At 40.8% G+C, this 27,638-nt stretch overlaps 1 protein-coding gene across 1 annotated transcript; it reads right to left on the minus strand.

Annotated features, from left to right (window-relative positions):
* Positions 1-761: 761 nt before the first annotated feature.
* Positions 762-27,409, minus strand: LOC142151174 (uncharacterized). Its single transcript, XM_075206538.1, has 6 exons — positions 26,998-27,409; positions 9,893-10,022; positions 9,608-9,693; positions 8,125-8,349; positions 2,896-3,072; positions 762-1,317 (listed from the first exon to the last, which is right to left on the minus strand). The coding sequence occupies exons 1-6, from the start codon at positions 27,062-27,064 to the stop codon at positions 1,115-1,117; spliced, it is 888 nt and encodes a 295-aa protein (XP_075062639.1). The 5' UTR covers positions 27,065-27,409; the 3' UTR covers positions 762-1,114.
* Positions 27,410-27,638: the final 229 nt, after the last annotated feature.

Here is a 27,638-nt window from a genome sequence, read left to right on the forward strand (position 1 = left end):
CTTAGCCTTGGGATGAAGTTTTATTTTCCCTTTTAATAAAAAAAACATTATGTTATGACCAAGTAAAAGTTATGGCCTGATCTTGTAACCCAATGCCCAAAAAAATGATATAGGTTGTAGCCTGGAACATTTGTGCATATATGAAAAATGCAAAGCACGGTTGGCTAAAGCAACAGTGCATTAAGGAATGTTACCGTTGTGAGGTTGGAAAGGAGACCGGTGGAGCAATGCACTGACCTAAATTAAAGGGAGGGGAGGGAGAATATTCTCCAGGCACTGGGCCAATGGGTTGGGCTGAGAGGTGTGGATGCTCCTGTTCTAGCCTAGGCAGCCAATATTTTAATGTATTTGTTTGGGCCTACCCTATGTAGGTATAACATTTGCTCTGAGATGGGGGATCTAGGCAAGGGTCATCTGAGGGTGATGACCTTTCTATAACCTATGACCTATAAACTTTGGGTAGTGTGAGGGTGAGTAATAAAATTACTCAGCATTGGAATGTCCGAGTTGGAGGTAAGAAAACAGATAATGTGGGGGCTGTTCTCAGCAAAATCGGTAGTGCTGCTCCCCCAGATTCCCTAATCAGCACCAACCCTACAGCCACCAGCGACCACGAAGTGCTGTATGTAATGCAGGCAACCTCTGGCTCCCTAAGTGTTGGGGAACTACAAGTCTCAGCATTCTGTCAATAGCTGGAGAGCCACAGGTTACCTATTATATATCCTGGTGCCTGACCCTCTTCCGGCGCTAGATCAAGAACCAAAGTTTTCTTTTAACAAAAGTGTAGGAGATTGCATGTATTTTGCACAATTATCATTTATTTATGTAAGAGTTATGGATGTGGTTATTCCTAACTTGAATTTTATGGTATAAGGGTTCCTATCAACCCAAGGTTATTATAGATGGGATACAAGGGTCACAAAATTGCCTCTCTGGGGATCTCATTCATCGAATACCAATGAGTGAGTGACCAACGTTTGGCAGATCAAGTTTTACCATAGAGGTTTATGGGAGTCCTCCGAATGCCGTAGACCAGGACTGTGTAAGACAGACTCTTCCACCTATTACAGAACCTCTCTCTTGTTCAATTTCCACCTCCTTGACCACATGATCTTCATACTGCGGAGTCTTCTGATGATGTGACTGTGTACCCCAAATGTCTGTCTTCGCAAGACAAATTACAGTCAGGATTCCTCCTCCGGCACCAAAGAATAGTTCCAACAGTCGTAATTACCAGAATGATTGCAATTAATGAGATTATGGCTGTCTGCATATGTTTCATCGTTGGGCCATTTTCTTTGTTTGATTGTTCCTTGCCTGTGAGGGAGAAGGACAATAAGGGGTACAGAGAGGTGTTAGAAGGAGGACTAAAGAGAGAAAATGGAGATATGATATGGTATAATGTCACAAAGGACACCCATGGTTACATTTACAATACACAGGTGATGCTAATATATGCATAAACCCCTATATATAATATCAGTATAATCAGAGAAGTCTAATTTCATTAAATCAGTGAAACTTGTGTATTATAAAGAGTAACGCAGTCATCTCAGATTTCCATGACCTGTATATAAGCACTCAGCGTTTATAATATCTCTTTAATTTATGGTAGCGAGTACATTATCCCCTATATTCCAGATATTGGGCTTCTAAAACCCGTTTTATGACCTCAATCAATTTGCTATAAATCAATAAACAAAAGCAGATGTAAAACATTTAATAAATGTATTCTAGAGTAGAGTCATCATTGCTCCCCAATTATTAGTAGTAATTACAGATGGAGTGATGGACTCTGAACTAACAGGAGGCTGTATGGACCCTAAGGACAGAGTCTGAACTAACAGGAGGCTGTGGAGACCCTAAGGATGGAGCCTGAACTAACAGGAGGCTGTGGAAACCCTAAGGATGGAGTCTGAGCTAACAGGAGGCTGTGGAGACCCTAAGGATGGAGTCTGAACTAACAGGAGGCTGTAGGGACCCTAAGGATGGAGTCTGAGCTAACAGGAGGCTGTAGGGACCCTAAGGATGGAGTCTGAACTAACAGGAGGATGTGGAGACCCTAAGGATAGAGTCTGAACTAACAGGAGGCTGTAGGGGCCCTAAGGATGGAGTCTGAGCTAACAGGAGGCTGTAGGTACCCTAAGGATGGAGTCTAAACTAACAGGAGGCTGTGGAGACCCTAAGGACGGAGTCTGAACTAACAGGAGGCTGTAGGGACCCTAAGGATGGAGTCTGAACTAACAGGAAGCTGTAGGGACCCTAAATATGGAGTCTGAACTAACAGGAGGCTCTAGAGACCCTAAGGACTGAGTCTGAACTAACAAGAGGCTGTAGGGACCCTAAGGACTGAGTCTGAACTAACAGGAGGCTGTAGGGACCCTAAAGACTGAGTCTGAACTAACAGGAGGCTGTAGGGACCCTAAGGACAGAGTCTGAACTAACAGGGGGCTGTAGGGACCCTAAGGACAGAGTCTGAACTAACAGGAGGCTGTAGGGACCCCAAGGACGGAGTTTGAACTAACAGGAGGCTGTAGGGACCCTAAGGACAGACTTTGAACTAACAGGAGGCTGTTGGGACCCTAAGGACCTGAGATCTATCCAGGAGGATGGACATAGAGGACCACACCAATATACACTATATGAGAAGCCTCATCTCCCCTTTGTTGTGGCACGCATTCTTATACACCCACTTGAAATGTTAAATACAAAGTATACTATGTCTATGTATAGTACACATAGCTTTCACTTTTTGTGTGAATTTCAGAGTATAGCACATTGTCACTTCATGGTAATAAATATATATATATATATATATATATATATATATATATATATATATATATAAATTATAGGAAATTGTCACATTAAGTTGAGTGTAATATATTGCTGTACCACGCTGGCGGTCATTGTTTGCATCTGATAATGATGTGGTGGTTCCTCCTTTCTCCGTGGTATATACATCTGCTTCGGGCTTATGTTTTTCAACCATCCGGTTCCCCGTGGAGACGTCTTTGTTGGCTGCCGATGTTGTTGCGGGGACAGTGGGTGTTGTGGGCTTCTCATCGAAACCTTTGGAAAAACAGACCTAGATGATTAGTTGTAACCCTGACACACAATACAGTTCAGAAAGAATAGCCCATTGTTTCTATGTCTCAATATAACAGGGGGCCACATAAGCTCAGCTACAATGGGCCACAAAGCCTTACATATAAGCCGGTCTGTATAAAATAACTACTAGTAACATTTATTATTATTATTATTATTATTATTATTATTATTATTATTATCCTGGATTTGTAAGGCACCACAATGCTCCGCAGCGCCGTACAGTAGGGAATAACAGTACATACATAAAACAGGGACATACAAGGCAGACAAAATAAACGCAGGCTTGAAAACATAGAGTATGATGGACCCTGCTCATTAGAGAGCTTACATTCTAAGTGGAAGAAGGCACAGCTGAAACAAGAGGAGCAAGTGTGGCTCAGAGTGGAGATTGGGACAGTTGTGAGGGTGCATTAGTGTGAATAGTGTTATCGAGGATAAGGTCACCTCTAAAAAGAAGATGGGTTTTTAAACAGCATCTAAAGATTTGAAGGCTGTGGGAAAGTCTGATTGAGTGTGGTAGGGAATTCCATAAGTGGGGAGCAGCACGGGAGAAGTCTTGTAGGTGGGAGTGAGAGGTGGTTACCAGAGATGAGACAAGGTGAATGTCAGAGGTAGATCTAAGAGGTCGAGAGGGAGAGTATTTTGATACGTAATTTGAGATGTATTCAGGGGTAGTGTTGTTGTGGGCTTTTCATATCTATGAACTTCATGTTCCTTACTAAATTTAAGATTTCCTGTTTCTTCCTCGCATCTAAGGATAACGTTGTATATCAACAAGACATAAATACAAGATTCGGGATCTAATCATAGTTTGACTTAGGTTGGAAAATTAGGTCCAATATTTTATTCCGTCTTAAATCAGGACAGAATTATCCCTCGACATCTGATGTTTGTTACATATAAGGATTATCAGGAGGAGAATTCAGAACTGTTATTGAATTAGAATATATCTGTATGTAATGGTGTTAAACCACTAATCAGAGTTGGATAAGGAGGCCTTTATGATCTTACTCTTTAGTAATCATACAACACTTTATTTTCCTGTATCACTTACTTTACTTACTAATATTTCACTAGGATTTGATTACGCAACATGTGATATATATGTCCGTTTTTTTTCATGGAAACTTAGAAAGAATATTGTTTTTAACAAATTCTAGTTCCATTGTTCACCCAATGAATTTACTCTGGAGCACTGAGTCCGAGAGTGCTTACAAGGAGAACCTTTATTCTTTATGTTTGTAATGTCAGAAGTGACGTAAGGAGGAATCACAAAGACACCAGAGTAACAGGTTATCTATAGACAAGCGTTCCCTTTAAACCAATTTCTTTATTCAACCTCCTTCTAACTCCTCACCAATCACCTCTACTCCCCCACTCGGTGCCCCACTTGTCTTCCTCTTCCCTGTAGGATGTAAGCTCTCAGGAAGAGGGCCCTGTGTCCTCCTTCTACTATTGTATCACTCTCTGTACCTCTGGGCCTGCTTCCCTAGCCCTGGTTTCCTGAGCCCAGTCCTACTATATATTGGATATTACCATCACTCTCACTCACTGTCCTGTAAATAACTGGATCTGCTTTACCAAGTTATCTGTGTATTATTTGTTAGATCAGTATGTGTGGTCTTTGTGTTATTTTGTTTTTCATGTATTATGTAATGTGTAGTTGATTGTTGCTGTGTATTGAATACTACTGTTACACACTACTGTGTGGCCCCTTATAAACACAATATAATAATAATAATAATAATAATAATAATAATCATTATTATTATTATTACCATTTATTTATATAGCGCCACTAATTCCGCAGCGCTGTACAGAGAACTCACTCACATCAGTCCCTGCCCCATTGGGGCTTACAGTCTTTATTCCCTAACATACACACACACACAGACAGATAGACAGACACAGACAGACAGAGACTAGGGACAATTTTGTTAGCAGTCAATTAACCTACCAGTATGCTTTTGGAGTGTGGGAGGAAACCGGAGCACCCGGAGGAAACCCACGCAAACACGGGGAGAACATACAAACTCCTCACAGATAAGGCCATGGTCAGGAATTGAACTCATGACCCCAGTGCTGTGAGACAGAAGTGCTAACCACTTAATAATATTAATAATAATAATAATAATAATAATAATAATAATAATAATAAGCTTATATTCAATTTCTATGTTCAGTCCAGAATCTTCATAACAATCCATCCAATAGGATTGTCTTTGTAGCAATCATCAACCCTGCTGTCAGCCTTAATGTGATCTATACCTATAGCGTCAAAGGGCGTATAGTTCAGCCAATATAGTATGAGACACGCGATGAGATAGACAAACATAAGAGGTAACACAATATATAAAATTGATATGTGCGCCTCTGTCTTGTAACATATTTCTGCTACATAATATATTATTATTATTGGCGCTCTTTTTAAACATGACTTTGACTGGGTCGTGCGATCGGTTCTGGATGACGTCACTGCAGTCACATGATCAGGAATTACTCTTTAAATATTCGATCAGCTGATCTATTACGACTCATTATTTCTATAAAAATTCCAGCACCAGGATCCTATTTTAACGGTGAGCACCTCTGTCTCTATTTTTACTTTATTTAATGGGAGGTACATCACTGCTCTACAATTATAAATTATATTATATAGGAGAGACATCTCTACTCTCTAAATTTTTATCATTACTAACCCATACACACACAGGGAGAACATACAAATCCCCAACAGGTAGCACCCTGGTTAGAATTAGAGATTCTAAGGCTCGGTTCCCTGAGAACCGAACACACCTGAACTTAGCAGATCCGCATCGGTACTCTCGCATGCTTTCGGAATTGAAAACGAGGCAAAACATCATCGTTACGTCATCGGATCTCGCAAGTTTTGGATCCTATAAGTACCGCCCTCCACGGCGATCCAGCGCCATTTCACAGAGGGACACAGAAGGGGTAGCACAGTCTGTAGAGCAGTTGGGCAATGTCATAGGTAGAATAGAAAAATAAGGGGGTAGCAGTGTTCTTTAAAGTCTACAGTGACATTCAGTAGAGCTCAATTGCTCCATTGCTTCTAAATCTGCAGTCCCATAATGTACAGTGTTATATAGGTAACACACAAAGAGGAGAGCTCCATTGCTCCATTGCTAATTGTCATTGCTGAAATACAAATACTGGAGCTGGCAGGCTTGGTGTAAATCTGCAGTCACATTGTACTGTGTTATAATAGGTAACACACAAAGAGGAGAGCTCCATTGCTAATTGTCATTGCTGAAATACAAATACTAGGGCTGGCAGGTTACACACAAAGAGGAGAGCTCCATTGCTCCATTGCTAATTGGCATTGCTGAGATATACATACTAGGGCTGGCAGGCTTGGTCTTCTGAATTTGCAGTTAAATTGTTGCTCCATTGCTAACTGTCATTGCCATACCCTTTGATTTCATGTCTCCATTTATTTTGTCTGCCTTGTCTGTTCTTGTTTTACTTATGTCTTGTTTTATGTATGTCCTTGTCTTCCCTACTGTACGGCGCTGTGAAGCACTGTGGTGCCTTACAAATATACAATAATAATAATAATAATAATAATAATAATAATAATAATATGTCTCTTAGTGAAGCAGATGATACACAGAGTAGCCTGCCTCTGAAAAATGTGACGTACTTGGGTACATGCTGCTGCGGTTCCAACTGGTGAAAGTGAATCACCAACCCAGTGGGCTGTCACAGTCATATAATCTTTAGCTTGCCCAGTTCTGCTTGTCCACATATTTGTGGTTAAGTGTACAGTGGGTAGAATGGCATTTTGTAGCCCAATAATTAATTTATGAACCTTCTGGTAGAGGTGAGGAATAGCTTTTCTAGTAAAATGGTGTCATTATGGAATTTGGTAACGGAGACACAAGACCTCAAGTAACTGTCTAAAACCAGCTGCATTAATAGTGGATGTTGGACGCAGAACTAATACTAGCATAGTCCACATGGCGTCTGTGATCCGCTTTGCGACTGGGTGACAGCTTTCAATCTTGCTAAATATTGTATAACAGTCAATTGTTGTAAACTACTAGTAGTCTTCCTCTTGGTCTGCTTCTGGGTTGAAGATCCACCACCAGCAGCAGCAGGAGCAGCAGCATTGGGCCTAACACACACAAGGATTCTTCTGAGGAGTCCTGGATAGGAGAGGAGTCATCTCGCCTTAGCAACTTGGATGTAGGACTAACTCCGATCACATATGAGGATATTGATGATGAAGGTGTTGGGGGTGTAGATTGCAGGTGCTGGGATGTAGATTAGAGAAGGGAGGTAGCTGATGCTGGACTGCTTGTTGTTATTTTTTACCATAAGTTTCTGATTTTCCCAAGAGCTTTCCATGAACTCGCTTCAAATGGCGCAACATGGATGAGGATCCTAGATGGTTAAGGTCCCTACCTCTACTGACTGTAGCTTTACAATGCTACAAATGGCTAGACAACTGTTGTCAGAATATGTGTAAAAATAATTCCACACATAAGAGGTGGATTTTTGGTCTTATGCCCAGGCATGACAATGGTCTTCTTCTTATCACCGGCAAGAACTGCTGCAGTCTTTATTTGAAAGAATATGAAAATAATATTGTGACCTGTGAGGTGGTCAAAATTGATTGCAAATGACTTGAAATTAGTGTTAGTGAGGTTAATAATAATCTAGGATCAAAATAAAGAGCAAAATTATGTGATTTTAGCATATTTTAGCAATTCTTTTAAAAAATACAGATCCAAAACCAAAACACACGAGGGCGGTTTTGCCAAACCCAAAACACGAAGTTAATCCAGACCCAAAACCAAAACCAGAACACGGGGGTCAGTGAACATCTCTATCTAGAATAGAACACATGCACCCAGCAATACTGGACCACTGTGACACATACAGGATATTGTACGTATATTCACATTGTTTGTGCTTTATAGATGTATGTTTGATGGTTATTGTCACATTATGTTGAGCCATAGAGTGTAAAGTATTTCTGTGCTGTACCGTGCAGGTGGTGGTTCAGGTTGGGGTCTGATGGTGATGTGGTGAGTGCTCCTTTCTGCGTGGTCTGTACATCTGCTTGGGTGGGCTTATGGCTTTCAGCCATCCGGCTCTGTGTTGAGACATCTGGGTTGGCTGTTGAGGGGACGATGGATGTCGAGGGCTTCTTATCGGAGTCTTTGGAAAACTCTGGCTTGGATTCAGGATGTGAAGAACTTAGAGTGGTCTCTGTACAGAGGAGACATAGATGGTTAGTTGCAACCTGGACACAATGATACAATTCAGAAACAACAGCACATTGTTCCTCTGTTGATATACAAAAAGAGGGTCACATTAGCCCTGCTGTTAAAGGGCCACAGAACCTTACATACAAGTCAGTCTGTATACAATTAGTGTATGTATACCTTGACAGAACTTGAGAGGTAAATCATTGCATTTGCATTTTCTGTGCGGATGAGAACAAGTTACTGTTCTCTGTCATCAGCCACTTTTGAGTTACCAGTGCCAACCAACTTTTATTTTAGATTTAGTGACCTTTTAAGGCTGTTCCTTGTGACCTTGGCCCAGTCACTGTGACTTACTGCGCCTGAGGCTTCACAAACCAGATGGCCACCTTGATTGTGCCGGGAAACTGTGCCGAGATCACAGAATGGGGGGGGGGTGTGACCTTCGTCTCAAATCAGCCCCCGCAACTGGTTTTTGGCTGCTGCTATCAGAGAAACATTATAGTATTATAAGGGATTTTATTGGATAACATATCCAATTGTGTTTTGATTGGTGGTAGAAGTGGGGGTGTATACGGTGGTATGCTATACCGCCACTTCTTCTACTGCCTTAATTGTGAAACTATTAAATTCCATTCTCTTACTTTTCCATTACAGTTGTCATACCCCCACTTCTAAATTTCCACTTCGACCACCGGTTTAGAGTATAAGGATATTAGGCCTGCGGACTTGTGCTTTCACATGGTCATAGAATGCCAGAGTGACTTCCAATATTCTACAGTAGTGCTCTCCAAGTGTTACCATAAAGGGGGCAGACGGACGTCAGCCCGGGGGGCACACGCCGCACAGGCGGCCGCATCACATGACACGGGATGCGGCCGCGTCACATTTATATTGCTTCCGGGGGGGCGGCCGGCCCTAACAGCCGTGATTCTGAGCGGCCCGGGCTGGGCCGGGGGGCAGGGGGCATTGGCCCCCTGGGCCGCTCAGAATCATGGCTGTTAGGGCCGGCTGCCCCCCTGCCCCCCGGCCCAGCCCGCCCCTGAAAGGGGGCCACATTTGTGTTCTAACTACGTCATCACAGTACTGTCTATAATATTATGTCATCAATTAGAGACGACGGATCTTTCAGGAAAGCTGGGGGCCACAGAAAAAAGGTTTGGGAGCCGCATCTGTCCCACGGGCCGTCCGCTGGATAGTAGAGGATACGTTATCCCCTGTATTCTTTATAACTCTGAACAGACCACAGAATACAACCTCACCTTTAAGTTTATCAATTTCCTTCATGACAGCCAGCACGCTTGCTTCAGATTTATCAAAACAGACGAACCCCCGTATTGAGCTAAATCTGGAAAGAAGAAGATAAACCCAGACAGCACCAGGTGAGAACGATGGGCAGGAGGTGTGGTTAGAGGGAGATAATGGGTCATTAAATTAATTAGTGAAATGAAAGGAAATACAGGTTAAGAAGTACGTGAGTACACACTAGAGTAAGATTTTATTTTATTAGGGAATAGGACTATAAGGTTATTGGATATCATTCTTACCTGACAATATTGTTACCACACTCTTTATATGTTGCATGTTTCTTTAAGAGTGTGGCAAAATTGTCTTGCCATACCTTTAACGCTGTACATTCTGGGCAGTGTTTGAATGTGTTACCCACTTGAGAAAGACCTGAGAAAAGATCAAATAAGACGTATAACCATGAGAATTAATACATTTCTATGCAGTAGCCTGCTGTCTCTATAATGAATAGATAAGATAGTGATAAACAGGAGAATAACTCCAGAAATGGCAGAGGATCCATCAGTGACACAGGTGCACTTTTTATGGCGTCATGAGCCTATTTTTGCACGAGTACAATTCACCTTCTAGATCAGCGGGTGGCTTTGCAGCCCAAATTGGAGGCATCTGCAGGAGTACAGATATACAGCCTCCAATGGGAGGAGTTGTTTGGATTGGGGGGGGATTCTTTGTGCAGTACAAATTTAGAGCATGAATGAACCCACTTTTGCACCAACATGGAAAAACAATATTTGTTATTTTCGTGTGGACAATATTATTTAAAATTGGGGACAGAGGGATTTCCCCTCTTTCCCAGAGGGTGCACAACGTTTGTTTCCCTCCAAAAAACAACGTTCTATTTCCACCACCAGTGAGTTCCCAGAGATCAGGTGGTAAATTTACTAAACCTTATAAAAAAGGAAAGCTGGAGGTGTTGCCCATAGCAACCAATCACATTCCAGCTGTCATTTATCTGGTACATTCTAGATAATGATAGCTAGAATGTGATTGGCTGCTATGGAAAACACCTCCAGCTTTCCTTTTGTATAAGGTTTAGTAAATCTACCCTCATGTTAAATGCACTAGCAGACAAATAGGTGCACATAAAGGAGCTGTGAGCGGTCGTAGATAAGCCTTAGAGATGGGTTGTACTATAAGGGAAGTAATAATATAGATTGTGTCACCAACCACCTTAATGTATTCTATCTCTTTATCCTTTTGTTACTTTCCAGTCTTGCTTTAGTACTGGATAATAACAAACAGGCAAATAGAGACGACATGCTCATCGGTGCTTTATATTTGTATACCGCCCAACATTTAGAATCATGAAATTGGAAAACAAAATAAGCTCTGCCCTGTTCAGCACAAACTCTGCCTACAAATGGGGAAATTTGGTTTTAAACTCCACCCACCTTTTGCTATGCTCCACCCCCCTTCGTGACTAGCGAATAGGGAAGCCCAGCCAAAATTGTGACAGTTGGTATGTATTTGGGAACGAACAAGCACGCAGTAATAAAACAAGACTGGGTATTACCAGACAGACAGAGGGGTAAGACGGCCCGGCTTGTAATCTTACAATCTTTACTAAAAGAGGAGTTTGATACATAAGGATAAATGCTGCATATTACATATGTGCCACATACTACATATAGGTCCAGTCAGCTATTATTATTATTATTATCATTTATTTATATAGCACCACTAATTCCGCAGCGCTGTACAGAAAACTCACTCACATCAGTCCCTGCCCCATTGGGGCCTACAGTCGAAATTCCATAACATACACACAGACAGAGAGAGAGAGGGAGAGACTAGGGTCAATTTGTTAGCGGCCAATTAACCTACCAGTATGTTTTTGGAGTGTGGGAGGAAACCAGGACACCCGCAGGAAACCCACGCAAACACGGGGAGAACATACAAACTCCTCACAGATAAAGCCATGGTCAGGAATTGAACTCATGACCCAGGTGCTGTAAGGCAGAAGTGCTAACCACTTAGCCACCATGCTGCTAGCAATGAGAAATGGTGCTTAGTGGAGTGATATATATTTCAGTCACACAGCAATGTTGGTTTGGGGGTCAAGGTTATTTGAGTGTAGAAAGACAACAAATGTAAGTTTTTGGGTGAACTTTTTCGGTCACCACTTATCCGACAGAGAGAAGCCCTACAAAAAACCCCCGAAATGATGAAAAAACGATTTTAAAATAAACAGACTTACCTTCAACACCACGCTAGAGATCTCCGATGGTAGCACCATGCCGACAGCAAGTAATTCCGTTTGAACAAGTGTTCGGCAGTGCAGGCTGACGTCATTGCCACGTAGAGATTTAAAGCGGCAATGTGGGGACCCTTAAGGTTAAGTGTTTAAACACTTAACCCGACATCGCCGCTTTAAATTTCTATTGACAGACGTCGCGATGACGTCAGCCAATCAGAATCACTTGCTGTCAGCATGGTGCTTTCATTGGAGATCTCCAGAGTCTGTTTATTTTAAAATAGTTTTTTTCATAATTTTGGATTTTTTTTGTAGGGCTTCTCCGTGTCGGAATAGTGATATTAGGTACTGAATTGTAATAATGTAAGCTGCTTGTTACAGTCCCTGAATCTTTCCATCACACGGGATAGAATGTGCAAAAAAAAACTCATTACAAAATCCAGCATGACCCATGATGTACAATAAAATAGGTGATGTTTTCACATTCTATAAATGATTGTTGTGCATAATGTCAGGAATTTCACATCATATCTACAGGTATTTATTGCATGTCTGGAGAATATAAAAAATGTATTTGTCCAGTGAAAAGTGCAGGTGGAACTTTCTCTTTCTCCTCTTTTCTATGGGAGCACAAAGTGTAATTGTAGGAGCTGGAATTTAAAGTATGTTTGGTCTTCAATTGTACAAATATTCACCTCTGGGTGGATTTATAGAAGAGAGAACAAGAGAGGGCAAACATATGTTTTTAAGTTTACATGGAAGACACTAAGGGGTATATTTACTAAAATGCGGGTTTGAAAAAGTGGAGATGTTGCCTATAGCAACCAATCAGATTCTAGCTGTTATTTTGCAGAATGTACTAAATAAATGACAGCTAGAATCTGATTGGTTGCTATAGGCAACATTTCCACTTTTTCAACCCCAAGGCTTAGTAAATCTAGCCCTAAGAGGGTGATTCAATTAGCTGCAATGTGCCATCGGACATCGCCTCAATGTTTAGCTGCGCACCTCAGGATAACATGGTACAGAAATCTCTGCTTCTCTTCCCTCAAATCTCCATCAGACGTGAGGAAATATGAGAGATTTTAAATTCTGACGCGTTGAGTCTCTGCTATTGTAACACATAGCAACCAATCAGATTCTAGCTGTCATGTTTCAAGCACAGGTTAACAAATGAAAACACCCATCTGATTGGCTGATATGGTTTCCAGCACATTGCACAATGTTGTTGACTAAATCCCTAAGTACTTCAAATTATTTACATACGCACATAATACTAATTATAAATAATTATTATAGGCACACCTGTTTTAAAAGCGTACCCATCGCATATATATTAAATTTGTGGGTTGAACCAATACTCATGTCTCAGATATGTCGCTGGTCAGTATTGGATAAGCCCACAAAATATCTGCCCCCACTGAATAGAGATACAGGACCACAATAATTAGTTTCCTTCTGTTGCCGTAATTTATTTACAGTTGAGGGATTTTTAGTTCATTTAGGCTACCTCAGCCTAATCTTAATGGTTGTTCTGCATGACTTCAATGCAATACTTATACATAGAAGCCATTGTTCCACAGTTTGCACTGATGAGAGCTAATGAAGTGGAAACAGTTGTATGAATGGTAGATAGATGAGTCTACATCATACCTGTCTACTCTCCTGGAATATCTGGGAGACCCCCAGAATTTGGGAGAGTTCTCCCAGACTCTGGGAGAGAAGGGCACCCTCCCACTGCGAAACGCGTCGCAATGACCCTGCCCTCTGCTGCGTGATGTAGCAAATTGGGCACAGCGGATTGTGGGTGGGGCCATAATGACTCTAATCGTGTCACCGCACCCCCTGCACTTGTCACTTGGAACTTCCCTCTGCAATCTCCTTGTGGTGGGGGGAAGGGGGTAAAAAAAATGCTGGTGGAGAGGTGGATGAAATCATATTATGCACCCTGTGTTCTACAAGTCTATGGGGCAGGGGCGCAGCCAAATGCGTCATTTTGGTCCCGTCCCCCACAACGGAAATGCCGTTTTGTTGCGGGGGGTGGGGACAAATTTAGGGGTGGCAGTAGCGGGAGATTTGCCAGCTCTCCCGGGAGTCAGTGAGACAGACCCGAATTTCAGGAGTCTCCCGGACATCCCGGGAGAGTTGGCAAGTATGCACACTCCACTGTCTGTTACTTACAGAGTTCCCCTAAACTTTTTATTTATAGAGTGTTGTAATCCTATAGTCATAAGGAAGGAGGCTGCAAACAAAATGAATTTCCTAGCGAGTGATCTGCGTATTCCAGTGTCATGTCGGATGTTCTGTCTAATACAACATGGGACTTGTTGGGCTGCATTGCATGAGAACTGTAAATATTATGTTCCCCCCTCCTCGCATGGATTAACCCCATCTGCTGTGTGATGCCCTCCTCTAACACTCCCTGTGGTAAAGTCCTCCTCTCCCCACAGACACGTGGGGGTTAAGTGGTGAATAGATAGACAGAAAGCTGCACAATGTAAGACTGGAGATGAAGCAGGACTGAAAGATAAACAAGGGCAGTTTATAGGAAATCAGTGACTGAACCCAGGAAGAGGGGGCGGCTGCAGATTCTGGGGAAGGAAAGGCTCATAAACTGGGATTATGTACATTTATTTTCCCTTTCCAAGGGGCTGTTTTTGGGATCGGTGCTGCCCCAAGGCATTGTGAGTGAATATGGCCTGAGTTAACCATTGTGCGCCACACTTGCTTATTCCACCCGTTCTTCATTATGTTTACTTTAATAATGTGAGATTGGCAAATACCAAATAAAAACAATACAATTAGCATAAAGCCATTTCTATGTTGCCCACTGACTGTGCTTCCCCTCAGACTGTGCTGCTCCCCAGACTGTGCTGCCCCCCAGACTGTGCTTCTCCCAGACTGTGCTACCCCCCAGACTGAGCTTCTCCCTAGATTGTGCTGCCCCCAGACTGTGCAGCCCCCCAGACTGTGCTGCCCCCCAGACTGTGCAGCCCCCCAGACTGAGCTGCCCCTTAGACTGTGCTGCCCCCCACACTGTGCTACCCCACAGACTGAGCTTCTCCCTAGATTGTGCTGCCCCCCAGACTGTGCTTCCCCTCAGACTGTGCTGCCCCCCAGACTGTGCTGCCCCCCAGACTGACCTGTCTCCCAGAGTAAACTGTTTCCCAGACTGAGCTGCTCCCTAGATTGTGCTGCCCCCAGACTGTGCTGCCCCTCAGACTGTGCTGCCCCCAGACTGAGCTGCACCCCAGTCTGATCTGCTCCCCAGATTGTGCTGCCCCCCAGACTGTGCTGCCCTTCAGATTGAGCTAACAGCCTCCTATATTGTGCTGTCCCTAAGCTGTGTTGCCCCCCCCGACTGTGCTGCCCCTAGATTGTGCTGCCCCCCCAGACGGTGCTACCACTAGGCTGTGCTGGCCCCTAGATTGTGTCCTCCCCAGATGGTGCTGCCACCAAAGCTGTGCTGTTCCTCAGACTGTGTTGCCCCCTAGACAGTGTTGGCCCAGGCAGATGCCAAGATCACGTATACGTTAAATACAACTCTTAGTAACAATATTTCACAGTCGCTATGCTTTGGGAATTAGAATGAAGTGGGTTATGAATATTTATACTCTGAATAGCTGTTATATATTCAAATTGCTTACTTGTAAATTAAAAAAGGCTTTATTTATTAAAGAGATAAAAGCCCTATCTCTGGTGAAAATGGGTGTTTCACTGAAGACAGGGCTTCTCCCTATCAAGGCGTCAACATCAATGAGAGCACTGCTATTGCTGGAGGTAACCCCTTGCCGGTGATAATATTTGCTGGTTTTCTACTATTATTATCCGAATAAAGCGTTTTTTTTAACAGTGACGAACATTAAAATAATACATTTTTTAAAACTAATTTTTAGATATTTTTAAACTTTTTTTTTAATTAGTGGAAAGCCCAATTCAGGGCTCTGAGTTCCCCTAGCTAGCTGGGTCACGTATGTGTAGATCCACCAAGACGAGCCCGGTGATACTGCCAGCCGGTATCCCCGGACAGTTGAGGATTTCTCAGGCGGCACAGTAATATTTTCTTGGTAAATTATGGCCATAGGAGGTTTTTTTATTGCTATAATGAATAGGCCTAAAAGTGTAGAACGTGAAATGTCCACATTAACCGCGCTGCTATGCTCCCTGGTCTCCTCTCCACATGTGTTAATCCCTTCTTCTTAGCGCTATCTTTCCACCCAAATACTGTGCATGACTTTGAACTTCAAGTCTTGAAGTTTGTTTCCCTGGAACTTTGAACCTCTACGAATCAGCTTGTTCCACCACTAAACCAGACTCTTGCAACATTCCGCTGTTCCTTTGTGCACCTCTACAGAAAGGACGTTGTGTGGTTTTGAAGCTAGGAGCACTGAAGCGCTAGAGGAGTATGTATGTGTCCTAGGGGGGCACAAAATGTAACTCCAGGCCTGAAAACAGCAATTTGCCCCCCCAAAAAAGACATTTTACAAAGACTATTGTAAACATTAGAAACAAAAATCCTACAGTAAGCAAAAAAAATTTGCACACAAAATTGATGATGTTCTCACATTTAAAACCAACTTCCTCATAGTCTGGACATGAATAAAATAACAACGATTAGAAGTTGTGTTGCACAATAGTTTCTGATTCCTCAACAGCTTGTTCTGGCTGTTTTATTCTTTTTTTTTTTTTTGCAAAATTCCCCCGATTGGAATGACATCTAATATGGATTTACTATCATTTATATTTAATCCCTTTTAAACTATTGTTGGAGTAGTGTAATTTTGAGCATAATCTACCAGTTTATTAGTGTTTAGCCTTTTCAGTGATAGCTCTTTTACATCCATAGTTATGCAATATTAACATATTAAGTTACACTGTTGATATGTGACACAACACGGTGTTAACGTGACCCCATCATGTCTGTGACTCATTTCTCGCAAGGTGCGTTCTGTAATCATTCTACTTTTCAGTTCTTTCCTTCCCCCCAGATCCCCAGGTTAGAGGAGAGATGTTTCCCCAGAGCAGAAAGTCCTCGATGTGCGTAGGACAGATCATCTAGGCCTGAGGTGTCCAAACTCAGTCCAAAAGGGCTACCAACAGTTCATGTTTTCAGGATTTCTTTAATCATGCACAGGTAAGTTAATCTATTGGGCTGAACCTGATGGCTGTATCATTATGGAGAGACCAGAGCCCGTGCAGGATCAGTTTGATTTCATCACAGAGCCGGGGGCTCTGAGTGTAGGTTTGGTGGCCAACTTCTTCCGGGAAGCTGTACGACACTGTCATTCCTGCAACGTCGTTCACCGAGATATCAAAGATGAGCATTGCCACATCTGCTTCTGCAGACAGAAATCCAGAAAACATGAACTGCTGGTAGCCCTTGAGGACTGAGCTTGGACACCCCTGACCTAGGCACATGGATGCAATACCAAAGTGTTTGTGCTGCTCATTGAGTGCACTTCATAATTTTAAATCCAAAGTCTGCAGTTCCCCCCCTCCCACCTTCATTCTTTACCTGAGTCCCTCTCTTTCATATTTGACATTGTTTATCTTTCATGTCTGCACCCTTCCCAGTCATACATTCTTCTACTTTCTTTCTCTCTCCCCCTCTCTCTCTCTCTCTCTCTCTCTTGTACTTTAACCCCTTTGTGTCTCTACAACTATACTTCAGGGAGTGTTAGAGGAGGGCACACCAAATAGCGGAAGGGGTTAACCCATGAGAGGGGGGGTTATATTTGTAATTCTCATACTGTGCAGTCTGAGCAAGTCCAAAGTTGTGTTAGGCAAAACAAAGGACACGCTACTGGAACCCACAGCTCACTAACAAGGAAATTCATTCCCCGTGAACATATGGTTTATAACACATTGTAAAAAATTGTTAAGCGAAACTCTGCAAGCTATAGAAACTGCAGTGTGGGAAGAGATAAATCATTCTTATTTGTTATTTATGGCTGAAGTATAATAACATAGGGCCTGATTCATTAAGGATCTTAACCTGAGAAACTTCTTATTTCAGTCTCCTGGACAAAACCATGTTACAATGCAAGGGGTGCAAATTAGTTTTCTGTTTTGCACATAAGTTAAAAACTGACTGTTTTTTCATGTAACACACAAATATCAACTTTAAATGTCAGTGTACAAATAAGCTATCAAGTATTTGTGTGCTACATGAAAAAACAGTCAGTATTTAACTTTTGTGCAAAACAAAATACTAATTTGCACCCCTTGCATTGTAACATGGTTTTGTCCAGGAGACTGAAATAAGAAGTTTCTCAAGTTAAGATCCTTAATGAATCAGCCCCATAGTTGCTGGCATTTAACAATAAATCCCAGGGACACTTTGCTGGTGGGAAAGTGGATGAAACGATATTATGGCCTGTGGTCCAAGCAGACCTTGTTGTATCTATCTATCTATCTATCTATCTATCTATCTATCTATCTATCTATCTATCTATCTATCTATCTATCTATCTATTTAGCTAACTATCTATCTATCTATCTATCTATCTATCTATCTATCTGTCTGTCTGTCTGTCTGTCTATCTATCTATCTGTCTATCTATCTATCTATCTATCTATCTATCTATCTATCTATCTATCTATCTATCTATCTATTTAGCTAACTATCTATCTATCTATCTATCTATCTATCTATCTATCTATCTATCTATCTATCTATCTATCTCTCTATATAAACACTTGTAATATGTATCACAGGCATTCTATATATACTATAAGCAGTCTGCAAGCTATGGAGCTGGTAAAGGTTATGATGTGAGTGGAAATATGTACTTCAAACATCCAAATTCTACCGTATTATATGTTGTAGTCTGTCAGGACATGCAATAAAAATATTAATTACCGTATATACTCGTGTATAAGCCGAGTTTTTCAGCATACTTTTGTATGCTGAAAAAGGGCACTCGGCTTATACACGGGTGAACTTACCTGGTGTCCGGTCCCTCGGCTTCAACTTCTGCATATGCGTTCCAACACAGGAAGTTCGGCATTTGGAACGCAAACTTGCGTTCCAAATGCCGAACTTCCTGTTGTTGGAACGCATATGCGTTCCACTGCGGGGTGGATTTACAAGCCGTTCGATCACATCTTCTGGGTCTCCAGGTTTTGCCTTGATTTAAACAGCACCAGTACCTCTTCTACTTCTTAATGATGGTTCTGACAGGGTAAATTCCTAACTGGAAGCATTTTGCTATATTTGTATAGCTTTTCTCTGCCTTGTAACTCTGAGTTACCGTTGTTTTTGAAGTCCTCAGTCAGTTGCTTAGAACAACTTGCATGCTTGTTGAGAGGAGGCATAATATCCTTATATATTTTCTGACTCTCTCTCTCTCTCTCTCTCTCTCTCTGATTTTATAATCATTTATGAATGTTCCTTGTCATCTATCTAAAAATGATTTCATAGATTGAACCTATCATTTTTATTTAGGTTTTTAAATTAGCGCTCTTTTCCACCCTAGGCTTATACTCGAGTCAATAAGTTTTCCCAGTTTTATGTAGTAAAATTAGGTGCCTCGGCTTATATTCGGGTCGACTTATACTCGAGTATATACGGTATATATTATATAAGAAGCACCTAATTACAATGAAAGTTTAATGTGTTTAATTATGCAGAGGTAAGTGAGGAAATTGCAGATCAGACATGATATTTTGGTGGTAAGCGGTGGAATAAAAGGTATTAAGGAAGACGGTAGCACCCGGTTTTGCGTGGGTCAGTGTAAACATAACAATATCACAGATGCTTAACCTATGCCTAAGGCAGATGACATGTTTGATTAGTAGGAAATTAATTTATGGATGCCCTTAGAGGAGATGTAGAGGAGATTGGCAGGTACCTTTAGCACAATAAAAGCTTAAACGTCCCAGTATTGTTCTGTACTAATTGTAGGCTATATAAGTCATTAGAGTGCATGTGTGTGTATAATATATATATATATATATATATATATATATATATATATATATATATATATATATATATATATATATATACACATACAAGCAGTATATATATTTACTCTATGAAGACATATGAATGCCATTTTGATAAAGCAAAGGTTCAATATCTACACAAGATAGGAGGTGAAACAGTAGCCCCAGTGTTCAGCAAAGTGTACAATATTAATTCCTGGCCTATTCCCAAAGCTCGGAAACAAGTTTTGCAATTTCTAGGAACTAAAATAAAGAGTTTCTACACTGCCCCGCTGATCAATTAAAAGGCGCAGTCCCAGATAATGAAATAGTATACACATTGACATTTATTATAAAAGCACCGTTGCATAATAAATAGCGATACAAAAAATAGCAATATAAACGAACAACAAGAACAATATGATATAAATAGCAGTGGATCAATCAATATCAGAAAGTAGCAGCAATAAAATAAAATCAAGCTGAGTAATTCAATAGATTGTGACTTAATTAGAGTCAATCGCATCCCTAGGGCATTGTAGTAGAATGTTACTACAGATATATAGCTATTCTATAAAACAGCCTTAAATATGTTGCGTACACATATACATTTATACAGCATTGAAACAATAATCAGTTACCTGTAATAATGTCAATGTATGTTATATTAGTAACATAACTGAAAAAGCCTGCTCTACATAAGCTGCAATTATATCAGCATATACACACACTTTTAGCAAACCGGTTTGATGATCCAATTCAAATACCAGTTAAAAAAAATAAAAATTCCCAGTTTATTTACAGTGTAATCAGTGTGCACAAGCCTATTGGGAAAGTACACCGTTTTATCTGGTATGTCTTACCCAGCTAGAGGAAGCATGACAGTATCCTGTTTAATGGTAGAAAGATTTCCCTCGGGGGGAAAGGAAGATTTGGGACTGCGTTAAGTCACTTTGCTGCTTCTGGCTAGCCTTTTGTCAAATCTCACATATTGTTTTATTGTTTAATCTTTATATGCACAAGTAATAGTCAGATGTAATATACGTCATTGGAACGCTAATGCCAGGAGGTGTTTTCCCCGGAACCGATTCCAAATGGTTTACGGCTGATGTATTGGCTATTGGATAGTCAGTTACTTCAGGTGCGGCTCAATGGATAAAAATTCTGGGCATAGGTCAGAGTGGATAAGGGATAATATGTTAACAATTGGGATTTGTCTAGCACTGATCTAAAAACTTTATACCCTTACATACAACAATAGACCCCACACAGTATAACCTGCCTACAAAAATAACCTACACAATCTACCAAACCCAGTATACTACACAGCTATACACTAAAACCTCTACATAACCCTTAGCTAGAGCAGGGGCAAACGCAGGATTTGTAGAGGGGGGTTTCCACACCATGCCGCCAGTGGGTGTGACCAGCATGCATGGGGGCGTGGCTATAATTTTAGACAGTGCTTGGCTGCTCTCCAACTCTTCCTATCCCCATAATATACATGGGCAATGCTGCGTGCACTACTGTTAGGTGCACGCAGCTCTCCCTTTTCAAGAAGAGCCGTCTGAAGTGGGGGCAGGGTCCAGCCACCTCAATTATACAGTGCCCCAGGCTTGGAGGGGGGTTTCCAGGCACTAGGAACCCCCCCCCCCCCTCAATTTGCCCATGTAGAGATGAGCGAAGTTGTGGGCAACATTTTGTGTGAGTAAAGTTTTGCTTCCCCATCTGTGGATCGGAATTCTACACTTTGGGAATCGTTTAGCGTGGGACAAATTTGCGCACTGAACGTATGTAGGAAATGAAAAGCATATTTATGTGTATATGTTGAGTCAGAAACATCTCAAGATGTTTCTAGCTCAAAACAGCAAGCGTACAAAAGTGTATACTTACGCCTCATGATAGCGCAGAGATGCGGCTTGTTAGTGTTAGTAATAAATGCAAAAGCCGCATTACCCTATTTGTACACAATACAATAATACAATAATATAATATAGTGCATAGACAAAAGAGTACAGTGTCTTGAACACTATTAATAAATGCAAAAGATGCATTTTCCATAAAATATTTCATTAAATACAAAGACCTCCACGTCTGTTGCTTACCCCTTTAAAATCAATTGGGGATTTTCTTTCTTGCAGTTGTCCAAATGAAAATATCAATTAAGTAATTATTATCATTAATTTGTAAGAAGCCACAGTGCTCCGCAGTGTCAGACAGGAAAACAGGACATAAAAACAGGGACATAAAAGGTAGACAAAATAAATGCAGAGCTGAAAGTAATGCAAATAGACGTGCATGACTTTCTATATTTAGCTGCAATGCTAATGATTTAAGTACTATCAGCTGGAGTGGTCAACACGTAATCAGAAGTGGCTAATGTACCCCCTCACTGGGCATCTGGACTGGTACCCCTGACCTCTTCCTTTAGATCAGGGTTGCTGTGGATGGTTCCCCCGGGCCTATCACAGTGGCCAGAGCTGCAGGGTAGCGGGGCAGAGTGTTAATACTGGATGCAGGGTCCCAACCTCAGAACAGTTGGATAGCGGATTCGATTGGTCTAATCTATAGGTCACAGGAATTACAGCAGGCTAAGTAGGTATCAAAGCAGATTCCTTAACCAGTGATGTTTATTAGATCAGGAAGTCCTAAAAAGGACAGTTACACACTAGTTGAAGGTACTAGTGATATCCAGAAAGTAAAGATACATTACATGGTCAAACAGTGCTCCTTTTATACACATTCTGACACACATGTTCGCAGGGGGTAACACCATCCCCGATCCTAGATGGCTCCGCAAAGACTGAGATATTATATCAGATATTTAGTATCAGAATGCAATATGTTTTCCAAAGATTTAAATGCTATGCAAAGTTAACAAAATTTACAGCAATCTGTGATATTGTAAATCACATTGTTCAGAGGTTTCCTTTCACTTTAACAAGTCAGGATAATAGGCAATGACTCCCTGATGTGCTTTCAGGCTAAAAATACATGTTGGCTACTTCAGATGAAAAGAATTAATTAGCATGAGGCTTCCTTTAGAGAAGTTACAAACATCCAATTTCCTCCCCTGGAACATTCAATTTCCTCAGAAATAAATACAATTCCTATACAGAAGTCAGAAGTAGAATACAATATAAAAAAATCAGTACATTTGCAATGATATACAACGGGGCACTATACCCCTAATTAAAATAAATATCTACAATAAGTTATTTCTACGTGATCCAGCCACAGTTGTTAATAATGTTTACATTTATGATTAAAGCGGGAACAATGGCGGCCAATTACTAGTGCTGTGTGACGTGATTGGGGTATTGTTACTGTAAACACTTAAAATTTGGCATCCACATGCAGAACAAGGTGAATATTTCACAGAATAATTTAGAACATTGTGCTCATTGCTACACTTAACACATTAAACTGTCTCACCCACTCTCTGCCCTAATATCACACAGATATATCAGTCAGACAGAAACTAACACCACACCTCCCCTTCTGTTTTTACACACAAAATACTGTACGCAAACTATTAGCCAATTTTTTTTAAATTAAATATATTTTTTTAATTATTTTGAATAAATAAATAAAATACAGAAAGAACAACATCTTCCTCCCCTATCCTTAAAGTAACCTATTCTAATAAAACCATGCCAAGCGAGACGGGTGGTTCTGACCAGAGATAATGTGTCCCACTATCTATCAAAGAGTCACCCCTATCTATCTGTCTATCAAAGGGTCACCCCTTTCACAGCCGGCAAATCGGGATTTCCGGGCAAAATCGTGACACTTGGAAGGTATGCCAGAGGTAGAACCCTCAAGAGGAAAGATTCACCGGGCAAGGCATAAACAAATAAGCGAAGCATCACCATCTCAGGAGGAGCTACTCAAAGAATGAATGTATTATTACTTAAATAACAATTTTTTTTCACCTGGTAATAATATTAAATTTAGCATTTTTTTTTATAATTCTTAATTTAATAATAATTTCTATTTAAATACTAAAAAAAAAAAGTATTTGATTTTTTCTGGACAGAGACCAAGTCCGAGCGTTCAGTTCCACTCGGCATGTGTGGGCAGGTTATCCGGGTCACAGACGCACATATCCCTGGAGACTCTTAACTCTTACCACTCCTGGCCAGAATCGCAGAGGCAGCTGGGTAGCGCACACCTGTCTCTGTGAGGTTTTAATGGTAAATGATGGCGATAGCTCTATCATCTATTGTTAATAAGTAGACCCGAAGTGTCAAGGATAGTGGGCACAATGTAATGTTATTTTGTCTTCTATAATATGGGAGTAGTAGCCTTTTTGCCGGATGGTGTAAAGGATAGGCAAGATCCTGCCACATTCCTTACGCTACCCCATGTTGCTCTAATGACAGACTGCTCTTTAAAACCATATGAAACATTGGCAAGAATTTCCTAGACCCGCATTGCTATGATCTCTTCTTTATTTTCTCTTTATATCGACAGCACAAGTAAATAGTGTTTTGTTTATTGATACATTGTTTCAGCAAAAACTGCTTTTATTTAACAGTGTTTCGTTTTCTCACGGCCTATTGTGCTGGTTTTATTGGCCGAATGAGGAGTTTTGGGGGAGATTCAATTGACGGCGATTTGGCGTGCAGACATCACCACGATTCCCGGCTACGCACATTGCCGGCAGTTACGGTAGAAATCTCCGCTCATGTTTCAGTTCACGGCTATGGGGTGCGAGAAAAAATGAGTGTAGTTTCCAGGAAGGAACATTGACTCGAGGTGTCTCCGTGGATGTTGCACGGAATTCAATCTCCTCCATTGATAGAGTTATACAGGAGTACTCTGTAGCAGTAACTGTTTGTGTATTGAACACACAGTAGCTATGCTCTGATAGTCTCACACTGTTCCCCCCAACAGTGTCTATTATATGATATGACTTCCTATGAGCTCTATTGACAATTTAAGTATATTGAAAACAGTAAATAATAAAAAAAGTACATTAAATTGATACAGATACAATTCGCACAGATATATTGGCCAGTTTACACAATATTAAGAGAAATGCAACAAAAATGTATGGGTCTGGGGGCCCAGTATAACAAATAATCACCAACACCATCTCCGATAGCATAACCAGAGTTTAACCACCTGGACCAAACCTGCGTATATTTTAATTCACAGTCTCTAATGAGGCATACACGTCATTCCTGACTTATAGATTCTTTTACATTGCAAAGCCATTTTAAACTGGTAAAAGAAAATGTTCACCGCGTTAGGCGGTAATGTAGTGGTCATTATTTTGTTTACTGTGACTTAATGCCAAGTTCAGTGATTTATACTGAGTTTAAGAAACACTAAAGTTCCGATCTGACAACTAATGACTGTGGAGAGGCACATTATAATATAATTGTAAACATGATATTATACATGTGAATATAACACTATCACTCCACGCAAGCAATTATCTTTGCTCTGTGAATACACAAAATACACATACAGGAAAGACTGCCTCGTGTTGTTTTAAGATCCCGGTGATTGTGATTGGGAGGAGGTAGTACTTTCTGCCGTATCATCATCCAAAATTGTCCAAAAAATCTGTTTAAACGCTTTTCGGAGAAGGAAGATCCATCAAGCTATTGTTTCTATTAAGCATTGATTCTATTAAGGATCCAATTCTGTTCAATCTTATGTGGCCATGTCTTAAATATATGAATAAACTATCTGTTACACATTTATAAATGTCAGTATAAAGGTGATCAAGAATATCAAATGTTACTGTTTGAAACCTCTTGAAACTATTTGTTCATGATTATGTAAATTGTTATATTATATATTCTTAATAAATTATTTTTTAGACAATATGTTCATGTATGGCTGCTATCAAAATTGACCCTTGTCTGTCTGTCTGTCTGTGTCAGGTGTATGTTAGGGAATTTAGACTGTAAGCTCCAATGGGGCAGGGACTAATGTGAGTGAGTTCTCTGTACAGCGCTGCGGAATCAGTGCCGCTATATAAATAAACGGCGAGGATGATGATGATGATGTAATATGTTGAAATAGTAGATGGCGCTCTAAAATATTTCTACTTGCAAAAATGAAAAATAAAATACAAAGAATTAAACGTACAGCTGACAGCTCATGAATCAGTGTGTATTTAAAGACTCTCATGATCTACTTTTCATTTTTGCAAGTTAAAACACGTTACTGTTTCAGCAAAAATATTTCACTTCTGGAGGGCGATGGAGGTTAAGACTCTGACACAAGGTGCCTGAGAGATGCAACACACACACATTACACTAATAAAATTAACAAATATTATTATTTTCTATAAGCAAAGTTCTACAATAAGGAGGTTTAGTTTGTATCAAGCATTAGCAGCAATAGCAATGTTGATGGAAGCTTGCAAACTAGCTCTGTAGCTGTTGTAGAACTACAAGACTCAGCATGCACTAATAGTTTTGCACAGCCGGCAGAGCAGTCTTTTGCTGCCAGCGGCTATATAACAGTTATACAGGTACTATCCCTAGAGAGCCTGGTGAGCGTTACGTCGCCTATCTGTAATATAGTCTATATGTACTGGTAATCTGTGTAACCTTTAGAGCAGAGGCTAGTCATTACTGTTTACATGTTTGTATATCATTTACAACAGGCTGATGTGTTTTGTGTTTAGCGAACTATAGATCCCAGCAGGCTCCCCCAGCCTTTTTACAAACACTTTGACTATATATTATATATTTTGTTCAGACATAGTAAAATGAAGGTACTCTCATGGCTGATTGATACTTAGGTTGGGTACACACTAATGGTTTTTCACCCGATTTTTGGGCCAATCACACGATAAACGACTGTTCGGTGCGATATCGCACTAGTGTGTACGCTCCAATCACGAACAATTACCGTTCCAAAGAACGTCGTATCGTTTCAATTGATTTTATAAACGGACTAAAATTCTCGTGTCCATAGATCTCCTATGGAGTGTGCAGAGCCACAATCTCTTCAGCCGGGGACTTATGACAGATGAGGAGCACAGATCTGAAGGTAAATCTTGTAAAACGTGGTCTGTTTGAGGCTATGGATTATATGCTATTTTACATTTGCATTATCATAAGCTTAAAGAGAACACAGCCTTTGTGGGGACGGATAATTACATTCCACAATGACATGCAAATGGTACAGGAAAACAGGAACGTTATCATCAGGATACACACGTACAACCTCTATAAGAAATGAGTCACGTACCTGGTCGATGGTTGAGCTCCAAGATCACGTATAGTGAAAAGAAAAAGTTAACTCTTCGAAACATCATCCCACCAGCTCTACAGTATGAACAGTACGTGTGTGCTTGATAGTTAGGATTACATCTCTGTACGTTGTATTGTTACTCTGTGTCTCTGTGTATGTAGTTGTCTAAACCTCTGTGTGTCAATTACTTTCTGTAAATTACTTATGTCTCTCTCGCACTCTCTCTCTCTCTGTCTCTCTCTCTCTGTCTCTCTCTCTCTCTCTCTTCCCCTCTCTCTCTCTCCCAATTTCTCTCTCTCCCAATCTCTCTCTCGTCTCTATTGTCCTCTCATTGCCTCTGCTTTGCTTGCTCTCTGCCTATTATAGTCTATTCTTCACTCGGTCACCGAGCTTGTGTCCTTACTTTCAGTTTGCTTTGGGTTTTTCCCATGATACGTAAGCATCTGAAAGCCCCGTGTTTCAATGAGTAACACCGTGTGGGTGATGTAATGTACTAACATGGTTAATGTTTTATTGCTTGTAAGGTGGACTCTTCTGTATGCTGAATGTAACTCCTCAGCAGTTGTTTTTTATCATTTACATCATATGATAACATTTATTGAAAAGGATTAAAATGTAATTAAGTTGTTCCGTGATTA

This window comes from Mixophyes fleayi, chromosome 4, assembly GCF_038048845.1.
Source record: "Mixophyes fleayi isolate aMixFle1 chromosome 4, aMixFle1.hap1, whole genome shotgun sequence".
NCBI lineage: Eukaryota > Metazoa > Chordata > Amphibia > Anura > Limnodynastidae > Mixophyes > Mixophyes fleayi.

Bases quoted from the DNA above. Each gene is read 5' to 3' on its own strand.
- LOC142151174 (XM_075206538.1), bottom strand. From the start codon at position 27,064: ATGATGTTTCGAAGAGTTAACTTTTTCTTTTCACTATACGTGATCTTG. The intron at 9,694-9,892 runs GTAAGAATGATA...TCTTCTTTCCAG, and splicing joins TGTGGTAACAATATTGTCAG to ATTTAGCTCAATACGGGGGT. The intron at 1,318-2,895 runs GTACAGCAATAT...TCTCCCTCACAG, and splicing joins AAACAATGACCGCCAGCGTG to GCAAGGAACAATCAAACAAA.